The following is an 11,796-nucleotide window of genomic DNA, read 5'->3' on the forward strand; positions in this document are numbered from 1 at the left end:
GGATATTTTAATGAAATTTCTTTTGATTGCAAGATTTAGTCTTTATTTATCTCGTATTATGTGAATGTGAATATTCTCATTGAAACCTATTAATCTTTACTTCATCCACTTGAACTGTATTTCTTGATGAATATTTTGATTAAAATTGTGGTTACTAATATTTTGTGCTGATTTGACAAACAAATGTTGAATTTGAATCGACATATCCTGAGTTATATTTGAAGAGGAAGCACAGGTTCATGCATCAAAACCTGTGACAATTGAAGCTGAGAATGTCACTTCTCAGAAAGAAACTGCAGCTCAAAGTTCTGATACTTTGAAGAGAAATAGATTAGTAAATTCTGCTGTTAAAACAACTCCTTCATTGGCAAGGAGATTGAAGAAAATGAGAACAAAGAGGTATAATGCTAAGCCTACATCTGAGGATACAACTGAAGCTAAGGAAGGAGATCAGGAATCTCTGATCTCAAAAGAGCCAATTATTATTGAATCTCTGCCACCTATAGCTAAAGACCAAGACACTGTTCCTGATACAGTGGTAACACCTCTTATCTCTCCTATTGAAGCTACAGATGATGCTGAAGAACAAGCTACAAATTCTAAAATAGATATTCACAATGTGAATATACCCAATGTTCTTTATCTGGAAGCTCCACTAACAGAAACTCAGCAATCTCCAACTCATTCTCCTATCTTAAATGATGATGCTGAGATACCATCTAACCAAATATGGAGATAAATTATGATGCTCAGAATTTAGATGAAGTTGTTGCTGAATCTCCAGTTGCATCACACACTCTAGTGTTGTCAGAACATAATGAATCTTCTTCAAGTTCTGAAGACAGTGTTTCTGTTGATACTCCAGCTCCCATTCTGGGAAAGGAAGCATTGGTTAAGAAGTTTGTTGAGCAAGCTACATCTGTTCCTTGGGAGGATACTCAAAGAGGTGTAGAATGGACCAAGAAGTGGAATGAAACTGATTTCATTCCAAGCTCTAAAGTTCTGACAGAGCACATTGCTAATGCTGATGAGCTTGTGATAAATTCTGATGTCAAGACACAGCTCAAGATCACTGCTCTATCTACCAAAAATCTTCAAGGTCTACACTGTGCAACTCAAGAAAAGGTTGATAAACTTATAGAAAAAGCTGAAAAGCTAGAAATGGAGACCAAGCTTGACAAAAAGAGGTTTATCGGACCTATTTCTGAAAAGGTAGAAGCAATTGAGAAAACTCAAGAGAAGCAACAGGCCCGAATTTATGAGATTCTAGCAAATCAAGCTTCTCAACAGGCTCAATTGAATGATATTCAATCTTCAGTAGAACTTCTTCTCTCACTCCTACTATCAGATGATGCCAAAAAAGGGGAGAAGATAGTTAAGTCCAAATGCTCAAATGATCAATTACTGAAGAAGAAAGATGATGAAGCTGATGACCAGGGAAACCCTAGCAAGGGTGGAGGTCAAGTTCAAAGTAAAGGGTAGAGCAGTAAGGTTTTTTCAAGGAAACTAAGTACTGATGCAAGCAAATCTTCTACTCAAAAGATGACAAGTTCTGAAGCTGCTCAAACTCAAAATCTGATAGCAAGTACTGAAACTCAAAATCTGATATCAAGTTCTGATGAGCAAAGTCTGACAAAACCCGATGTTCTGATACAAGGTGAAAGTCAAGATTTTTAAATGTTCATGTAAATTCTAAAGCTCAAGGGGAAGCATACAACAGTCTACCACAAGGATCCCAAGATTCAGACACTTGATGAGAAAATTGCTAGAAGATTATTTCTGAAGCATAATCCAGGAATGGATTTAGAAAATCTCAAGGAGGAAGAAGCTAGATTTAAAGCTGAAAAGACAAATCTAAAGCCAAAAGCTTCTGTTGCAAAGAAACCTCCAAGGCCTAAGGAAAAAGGCATTGTGATCAAGGAGAAGTCACAAACTGAGGCATCTAAAGCCAAGACTAGATCACAATCTGAGATTGATCCCAAAGACAAAGGGAAAGAAAAAGTTGATGAACCAACCAAGCCACTGGAGATGAAAATTCTTCAAATTCTGATAAAGCCAGTGTGCAAAATTGTTCAAGTTACTGATGATAATCTTGCTGAAGATGAAGATGTTCAAACTCTGAAAAGAAAGAAGATTTCTGAAGAATCAAAGACAACCTCTGACAAGGCTCAAGTTGTTCAGAGTGAAGAACTGCAAGCTATAACAGAAACAGCAAGTTCTGATAAAGTCATCAAGTCAACCTCTGACAGTGCTCAAGTTGATTTAGATAAAATGGAAGTAGCTTAAATGCTAGAGAACCAAGAGACAGGGCCGGGCTAGGTTCTGATGAAGCAAAGATTAAGACAGGAGTTGAAGTTGCTACTAGAGATCCATTTTTATTGACTGACAGACCTCTTGAAGATGTTACACAGAAACATCTTGATAAAGTTATATCTGTTCAAGTGGTACTGGATGTTCATAACAAGCACAATATGAAAGAAAATCTGATTCTATTTCTTGAAGATGGAAGGACATATCAAATGACAGAATCAGATGTCTTAAACAAATCACTGAAAGAACTTCAATTCTTTCATTACCTTAAGTCTGATATTACCAGGAGATGGTCAAAGTTCATATTGAAGACCATCAGAGATAAAGCAAGAATTTCTGGTTCAAGAGTTGCAGAATTTGTTCCTAATATTGTTGAAGATGATGGAAGTGAAATTCCAATGAAGAAGAATTCCGCTAAGCTTGAAGAGATACTGAAAGAGAAATGTCTGTGCCATAATGAAGATTTTTCTCATCCTGGGGTAATAAGACTGAATGATGGTTTAGAAAGAAACCATATCTATGTTTTAAGGACTGCAATCTATCAGATTGGAAGTCAGAATGAAGAGATGAAGCAAGTCAAGACTACACTCTCTCAAGTTCTGAGGATTAAAGAAGAAAAGTTGATATCATACTTTGTTAAGAATCATCATGGATTCAGATTGACTCAATGAGATTGGTAAAAGCTACAAGGACTGTAAGTTGTAGTTAGTTATCTAGTTAAACTCTTATTACATTTGTACTTAAATGTTTTTGACATCATCAAATCTATTAACTTGTATATTTTGCATAATTTACAAGTTGGGGGAGATTGTTAGATATATTTGAGATGTCATGTCTAATATGATTTGTGTTTAGTTTTCAGAACTTAACAACGGGACAAATCAGGACATACTAAAATCAGGACTTACTGGAAGTCAGAACTTCATATCAGAACTTAAGGACATATCAGAACTTAAGTGCGGGAGGACTTACAGTTAAGGAAGGAACCTGATTTACAGTAGAAGATCGAGACTAAATAAAAGAAGATATGCATGGAAAGAGTTTGAAGACTTGAAGACTTGTAGAAGATATCTGATTGATATATTTTAGGAGACAGAATTATATTCCATATCAATTAGAAGTTATCTTGTAACTATGTACTATATAAACATAGACGTTGGGTTTACACTATAAGTGTTATCATTATCGAGAAGATTATACATTGTAACCTAGCAGCTTTTAGTGATATTTGTTCATCACTTAGAGAGAATAGTTCCATTGTAACAGAGTTTATTATATTGAATATATTTGTTTACTGTTACTTGTGTTCAATATCGATTTGATTGTAATAACACTGTATTTAACCCCCTTCTACAGTGTTGTGTGACCTAACACATACCAAGTCAGAACCTTGGTTTCCACTCATACTTGTGTACCAACCTTTTAAACAAAAACAAATAATTGGTGCATGGTTGGAAAAATACTATGAGAATGACATCAGGATGAATCCCACATGGCCCCTAGCTGCATTTCAGAAAAAAAAAATTATTAATGATTGGCATTATGAAGTGAGTATATTCATGGTGGGGAGGGCTAAGAGAATGACAATGAAAAATATAAAGGGAGATCATGTCATACAGTATGGTAAACTGTGGGAGTATGTCAATTAGGTTAAGAAAGCAATGCATGACTCCACATTGGAGATTATGTTAGATGATCAGCAAATAGGTTTCGAAGGTAGGAGATTTAAGAGAATTTATGTGTGCTTGGGGCCACCAAAAGGGGGGTTCAAAACTGGTTGCAGACCTATAATTAGGCTTGATGGTTGTCATTTGAAGGGTCCTTATGGAGGCCAGCTTCTCACTGTTGTTCGATGTGACTCAAATGATAGGATGCACCCTATAAGTTGGGCCATTATTGAGGCTGAAAATAGTGATTCCTGGAACTGGTTTATTACTCTATTAGCAGAAGATATTGGTATAGTAAATTCTGCATCTTGGACAGAAAAATGATGAATGAAACATTGAAAAAAAGCCAGGGGCTACACCTAAAAAGGGTGCTAAATTTTCACAGAAATATGGTTTTAGGCAGTATGTTGAAATTTGGAAAAAAACAAAAGTTGGAGGTCTTTTTGAAGGAGACAGTCAAGGTGGTGTTTTTACATCATTCTCTCAACCTGTTATGCCTTCACATTCACCACTTGGTATACATGGTACCATAACTGCCCAAACTGGCCAAGCAACAACTCTACTGAGGAATATTGTAGCAGCTGCTCAAGCAAAGAGGGACAACTTGGCCAAGAGACCACCATGAAAGCCTTAGTGATCTAATTAAGTAACATATTTTTGATAGCTTATCCACCATTTTGGTTTATGTTACATCTGTAACAATTCAGTAGAATTGTTAAAATTGAAACATACAATTATTATTTTTGTGATAGGCTGAATATTATGACCAATGTAGTACTAGCTATGTGACTGATATCAACTATATTTTGGGGAAGGAGGCTCAATTTAATGGTTTGACCCGTTTCTCATTTTAAGAAAGTAGGTGTTCAATTCATTGGTTGATGGTGACATTAGTAACATCTAGATTTACCACCATTTAATCACGCAGGTGCTATTTATACACCTACTTTATACATGCATATTCATCTAAACACTAAACACACACTTGTTAGCATCATGTCTACTTGGAGCAAACCTAATGTAGGAACTGCAAAGGTGAATGTAAAGGGGGTTTTCACAGGGCACACATGAGGTCTGCTATAGGATGTGTTATGAGGGACTGTGATGGAGACTGGATTAGGGGATGTAAAAGCATGATTGGTTTGGTTGTGCCATGCACAGCAACTCTTTGGAGCATTTTTTATGGTCTCAAGATGGCTTGGGAGAATGATGAGAAGTCTGTGATTGTGGAGTGTGACTGTGAGGAGGCCGTGGCTTTGATCTCTAATGTTGATCCCACATTTGACATGTTTGAGTTGGTGTACATGATCAGGAACCTCATGTCCGAGGAATGGGAGCTCTGTGACCTTGTTCACATTGCATCATCTGTAAACATTGCAGTAACTGGTCTTGCTAACAGTGTCATCTCTGATGATGGTGGCCTTGTGGATCTCAATTTGACACCATCCTATATGTTGCCACTCTTGGTTGCTGACAAGAGGATTTGAAATCCTAGTTTGTACACTAGGTTATTATGTGTTTTGGCTATGTAACATCTTATTAATGATTACTAAATAAATGGTCATTGTTATGTCTTATGCAAGCTTTTTAATCAGTTGTGTTAAGACTAAATGAAGAACAAGATCAATCAGTTACATATTTCGCTAACAAAGAAGAACAACAATCATACATGATAACATTACAAAGTGCACTTGAACATAACAAGTTAGTACAACCCTAAATAAGTGATTATAGGGAACTACTTGCTCTATTTACAAACAAACCCAACAAAAAATACAATAACAACATACAACCAAGTCAAACGCCTTGAAGATTCATGCTTCTTGACAATATTTTCTTCTTGCAACACCTTTTGAAAGTTTCTCCATTTCTCCTTCGAGACCACTGATTTTCCCAAGCAAACCACAGATCAGAGCTCTGCCACGCTCACAAACAGCTTGCTCAATCCACCTAAAATAGTTGCATCTAACTCGACCTTCAACCACAGCTCACAAACCTCCTCCCAGCATTATTATTAGTCCATGTCGTCCTTACAACCACCAATCGTCCACAATTGTAAAATTCGGACATTTTGCTTCTACCGTGAGTCTTTTCTATTTGGTTAAGTTCTAAGACTGCAGTGTACAGAATGGGTGAGCTTTTATGCATTCATTTCTAGCCGTTACAGAGCTTTATTGCACATAGGCCACTCAAGTTTCCACCCATTTGCGAAATAGTTAACGTTGTAACAGTGCACTTAATAGAAGCACACACTATGCATCTCTCTCCTTAGTTCAGGTACACATACTGCAATTTCTGTAGTTGAGGTACACAGTTCACACCATTGCCCGAGTTCAGAGTTCAGGTACACAACCTGCATTTTACTCTTTTTAAAATAACTACATCCACTATTTCTTTCCACTATACTCACTTTATACATATAATATTAATGAGTCCCACTCTTTACTCATTTTTTTAATTTTCTTCCACTATTTTATCATTTTTTAAAACTACATGATCAACTGACAAAGGGAGTATCATTTTAATTACTTATATTTTTGTTCAAAAAATTACCAATTTTTCTTATTAATCAATCAATTAATTATTATAAAATATTCTACCGATTCAATTTTAAAATAAATTAGTCATTGCACATATTTAAAAACCTTAAGTTTATATTTCAATAATAACTAAAATGTATTTCAACTAACTAATTTCAGTTTCCGTCTTTCGGAACCCCGATAATATGCTTACCCAAAGACTGAAAGTAGTGTTACATCACTTCAAAAAAAAATAGTGTTAAGACAAAAAATAGTGACTCAAGAGTTGAGACAAAGTTTAAATAGTGGAGAGAAAATAATCGTATGGTTGTTGTTTTGGCCCTAGGATTATGTCATAGAAGACTTAAAATATAAATTACAGATTTTGAATTTTGATTAACAAATAATTTCAGCCTAGATATCACCCGATTAATATAATCCCGATTTCACCATTTACATGTACGTAATCTTCTTCCATTTCACGATTCTCAAGTAATGCAATTTTTTTTGAAAAAAATTTAAAAAAAAATGTACATAAAATGTATATTTGCTCTATCTTCATCCGAGTAGTTACTATGCAAGTCTGGGATAAACCTTAAAAGGATGGGAATGCTACCCGAAGTGACCATGTGACACCTCATTGTTCCGATCCATAAGTGACGATGTGACACCTCATTGTCCCGATCCATGAAAGGGTGAGACACGTGTATGTATGATTTGTGAGTTGTAAAAATTTTACAGGTGAGAATGTTTGTGCATACAAGAAATCTATTGCAATTTTTATGACACCTCGTCAAGCACTAAATCTTACCGGGTGCACTAGAAAAAACGAATATCTAAATGTACTGTATTTTCTTTTCACCTTTTCGGAAGAAAGTGCATTTGCACCTCACCTTCATCCCAAAGGCAAAATGGGGAGGGCAAGAGGGCAAGGCTTCTGTAAAAAATTTTACTTCTGGAAGCCGTCAATATCTGTACAGGAAGCAAATAATAAAAATGAACAAGTAATGCTTTATCTCTTTCCACTCATTAAACACAGAGTTAAGCATTTTCGATACAATAACTTGTGCTGTACTGGTTTGAAATACTACTGTTTCAGGGATTTTTCACTTGTGATCAATACTTCAATATTTTTCTGGGGACAATATCTACCGAGGATATCAAACAATTTTCTGACAAAATAACATATCTTCTCTGTGCTATCAAGGATCACTCGTTCCGTCTCAGATAAAGGGAAACATATGACTAGATATATTAATCAGGGCAGATAGAAAAGCTCACAGTATCTGTAAGTAAAGCAGATAAGCAGAATCATATGGCTTAAATCTCAAAACAGAACTCCGAAACAACACAACTGTCATACACTATGGCACCAAAATAAACAGGTAGCTTAGATGCATACATTTCCTTCATTAACTAACTTCAACCAAATCCAAAAAAAAAGTTCTAAAAGATGCGGACAGTCTTTCCCATTGTGCTCTTCAGGTACAAGCATCTGACCTGCAATCCAACAACGGAATAAATTACAAACGGAATAAAACATACAGTAATAGAACAGGTAATTCACCAAAATGTTACAATCAAGAGTACTATTTAGGGGGAACAACCTTATTAAATGTCTCAACTCTTTACTTATATTTATTAATCTCATTACCGAAAAATATTGACATAGTATTAGAAACTTTTTTCTATGCTCAATTTAAGATCTAGAGCGGTGAAGGGTGCCATATAAATATCCCAAATTTCACATGCTATGGAAAAATTACTTCCATTTCACATATAATAAAGTTATAAAACAACAAAGTTTCCGAAAAAGGTTAAAAAAATATAGCAACTTCCACTTATTTATCAACAAATTGGTGAACTTACATTTTGCCAGTTTTTCTTCAACAGAGAAACTAGAAAGTTCACACTCATCTGCACATTTTGGAAGATCTGCTTTTCCTCCATACTGAGGTTTCCAACAGCTACTCCCATGCAAAGTACCTTCTTCAACTGGAATTTTACAGTGGCCTTGGTCTCATTCACCTTAGACTCGAGGGACTCCTGGTGTGAAACAAGTGTAGGAAACTTGCCTGCATTGAAATATAACACCAGATCCCCAATGTATCATAATAATTTATGGCATTTACAAGAAACAAAATTTTGCGCATAGAAGTCCCAAACTCGATATAGCTTCCAACACGTAAACTTTCTCCACCAATAAATAGAAAAGAACATTGCAGAAATCCATGTTGAGCACAAAATCACCTCAAATGATAAATTCTATGAGTCAGATTTATCTCTTCATAGCTTAACTAATATAATATCAAACAACAAACATATTTTACATGCAATTATAATGTTAGAGCCTGGTTTATTTATTTTCTACCTTCAGGTAAATTAATGTTTTTAACTTATTGTGCATAAAGAAAAGCTTAAGTAATAAATTTATCATCTTAACGAGAACATGCTAATTTTACATCAGTTCTTACTATTCCACATAAACCAATGGCCTACATATATACAATAGTAATAAACATTACACAACTACAAAAGCCAAACCTCAGAAATAATCATAGCACGAGAAATCATTGACAAGAATCACAATTTCAAGGACACCGAAAATAAACCAACCTGCTTTGTTGAGCCCTGGACCCAAAAGACGGGGAATTTGCTTGATGACAGCTTCAGATGCCAAGAAAGCATGGTACTTCTTTGCAAGTTTCTTCACTAGTTTCTTGTTCTTATTAAGCTTTTTCAAGCCTTCAACATCCATAGATTCCAAACCAATTTTCTCCGCCTGCAGTGAATTTCATAAGAAATTATCTACTAAATCAAGCCTGGAATTTATCAATGTGAATGTGTTTCCTCGAATGCAGTTAAAAAAGGTAAATAACATCACATTGAAAACAAATATTACTTATGATGTTAGTTCTGAATAATCATCTACAACGCATTCATTGCACCCTCCCGTCGTATTATGGGCCTTAGCTCCCTGGGACAATAGGTTTTCATTGGTTTGTTGTACTATTCTAAAAACATTTACTCGTAATTTGTCATTTTAAAAACTTGAGATAATAATCATGAATTAAACAGTTTAGAAAATGACTCAAAAGAGAGGATTAAATAATACTTAATAGATGAGATCAACTAGTATCCACTACTATGAGCAGAAAAAATGTGTTGCTAGCAATTTTTAGGATTATTAGACCAGAAATATTTCGACAATCATAGCAAATGGCAAAAGTTTTAAATTCTGTAGTTAAAACAAAACAGAGCGGATAATAATGGCAGTACCGTGCTTCTTATAACCAGATACCACTCTGGTAACAACAGTTCATTTTATATCTGTTTAATAAATTACCTATACACACAAACTCATAATTTATAAGCGTGCCTACTAAAAAAAACATGTTACAAGAAATTCTACACTATCTTCAAACTCTTCATCTTAAAATGATGAGCAACATTACCTCTCCGACATGCTGAGCATCACCAAGCATGCAAACCTTCATCTTTGGACGCGGAATGTGAGGCAACTTAACTGACCCACTGAAACGCTTATCCTTTTGAGGGTCATAATTCTTCAAACCAATCTGGAGCTCAATTGTCTCTGTAAAGTTCCTCTTCTTCTCACCAGCTTCCTTAACAATCTGTGCTATTGCTTCCCTTAATGCCTCACTCTGCAGCTTACTTTAAAAAAACCATCCCACGTAACATCAGAATTATTCTCACCCAATATTAACAGTAAATGCACAAACGAATAAACGAATAACCTCAGAACCATAAAATTTTAGGTCATTGAGATTACCAGTCTCTATTATATTATGTCAATACCGTTTTTTCAAGTGCGGTCATTCATTTATCGAAGTTATACAGTAATTGCATATACATATACATCCATAAAATTTTAACCAGTAATCGAGATAATTTATTTATCTACTTAATAATGCTCGGTCTCGATATTATGCTGGTACCTAAAACATTATTGATTTGTCTATACTTATCGAGATTCTACAATATTTGCATATAAGTACATATCAATGTTCAAAAAACCACACTAAATCATAATATCACAAAATTAGACACACAAACAGTACAATACACACAAATTGATAAACAAACATACAGATGCAAGCACTAATTAGTAAGTAAAACAGTAAATTAACGTTTTAATTAACAAAAAAGAGAGATAATTAGAGTGATTTAATTACCTCATGGTTGAAGATTGAGTGTGTTGAACCTGTGTAGAGAAGAGATGTGAATTATTACGTTAAATGTATAGATACAAATATTTGTGTGTATAAATTGGAGGAGATTGAGCGTAAGCGTACCTTGAAATGAAACCCTAATTTTGGTGCGGCTGCTACTGAGGAAATGCGAGAGAGAGAAAAATATATGAGGAAGAGACTAGAGAGATGACTAAACCCTAGTCACGTGAGAGTCTTCATGTCACGTGCGACCCGAACCTATTTTTTTTTTTTTTTTAAATCTTGTTTTCCTTTAATAAGTTTCCGTAGGGTGCAAAAGTGTGATTAAATTTTGATTAGATTATGTTTATTCAAATGAGAAATAAAAAATCGAAATAATATTTTCTTGTTATGAATGGATGTCCTAGAAGCATCTAAATATCCTTGACCTTTAAATGTTTGTCTCCTAATCTTTCACATTCTTATAACTACAGAGTTTTGGTCTTTCAAATGCTTTGTAATCTACTTATAAATAGTTATAAATAGGTGGCCAATTGATTGCTTTAAAATTTTAGAAGTCAGTTTGGTTCAATTTTCACAGGCGCTTGGAGATTTGGGTATAACATAAATATAATATTTTACATTCCGGCCAGTTAAGATATGTATCTATTGTTTATTGTTCATGACACTCTTTATATGTTTGATACTCTTGTTTCTCTCACATTTTATCTTTTAAGTTTGAATTATATATTTGGCTTACGTTAATATTAAATAGTACAGTAACATGTACATGATATGCCTGTTATTGACTTTCATAAAATTACCCTATTTTCAAGCATGATAAATCTAATCCCAACCAGAAGTTGGAGAAAAACATTGATAAAAGAAAGGGAATTGTTGAAAATGAATGTTACAGATGTGGAATGAAAGACCATTGGTCACGTACCTGCCGTACGCCAAAACACCTAGTTGGTCTTTATCAAGCGTCCCTGAAGGACAAAGGCAAGAATGTTGAAGCAAATTTAGTTTTCGAAGATAATGAACATGTAGACAATCTCCTAACAATGACTTATTTGGATACTGCTGATTTTTATGAGACTCCTGATGGCATCACTACCCTAGATGATA

General features: G+C 34.7%; 2 protein-coding genes across 2 annotated transcripts; one reads left to right on the top strand and one right to left on the bottom strand.

Annotated features, from left to right (window-relative positions):
* Nucleotides 1-5,044: 5,044 nt before the first annotated feature.
* Nucleotides 5,045-5,464, top strand: LOC141661105 (uncharacterized). Its single transcript, XM_074468083.1, has one exon. It carries the CDS (start codon nucleotides 5,045-5,047, stop codon nucleotides 5,462-5,464), a length of 420 nt encoding a protein of 139 aa, XP_074324184.1.
* Nucleotides 5,465-7,724: 2,260 nt separating this feature from the next.
* On the bottom strand, nucleotides 7,725-10,940 carry LOC141659232 (large ribosomal subunit protein uL1-like). The gene is made up of 6 exons (XM_074466021.1): nucleotides 10,813-10,940; nucleotides 10,693-10,721; nucleotides 9,952-10,171; nucleotides 9,113-9,278; nucleotides 8,366-8,571; nucleotides 7,725-7,996 (listed from the first exon to the last, which is right to left on the bottom strand). The coding sequence occupies exons 2-6, from the start codon at nucleotides 10,695-10,697 to the stop codon at nucleotides 7,943-7,945; spliced, it is 651 nt and encodes a 216-aa protein (XP_074322122.1). The 5' UTR covers nucleotides 10,698-10,721; nucleotides 10,813-10,940; the 3' UTR covers nucleotides 7,725-7,942.
* Between the last annotated feature and the right edge of the window lie 856 nt (nucleotides 10,941-11,796).

This window comes from Apium graveolens, chromosome 5 (assembly GCF_009905375.1).
Source record: "Apium graveolens cultivar Ventura chromosome 5, ASM990537v1, whole genome shotgun sequence".
Lineage (NCBI taxonomy): Eukaryota > Viridiplantae > Streptophyta > Magnoliopsida > Apiales > Apiaceae > Apium > Apium graveolens.

Coding starts and splice junctions, on each gene's coding strand:
- LOC141661105 (XM_074468083.1), top strand. CDS start 5,045: ATGAGGTCTGCTATAGGATGTGTTATGAGGGACTGTGATGGAGACTGG.
- LOC141659232 (XM_074466021.1), bottom strand. Junction 9,279..9,951: donor ATGCTCAGCATGTCGGAGAG/GTAATGTTGCTC, acceptor AATTCACTGCAG/GCGGAGAAAATTGGTTTGGA. Junction 7,997..8,365: donor TGAAGAAAAACTGGCAAAAT/GTAAGTTCACCA, acceptor GTTGGATTGCAG/GTCAGATGCTTGTACCTGAA.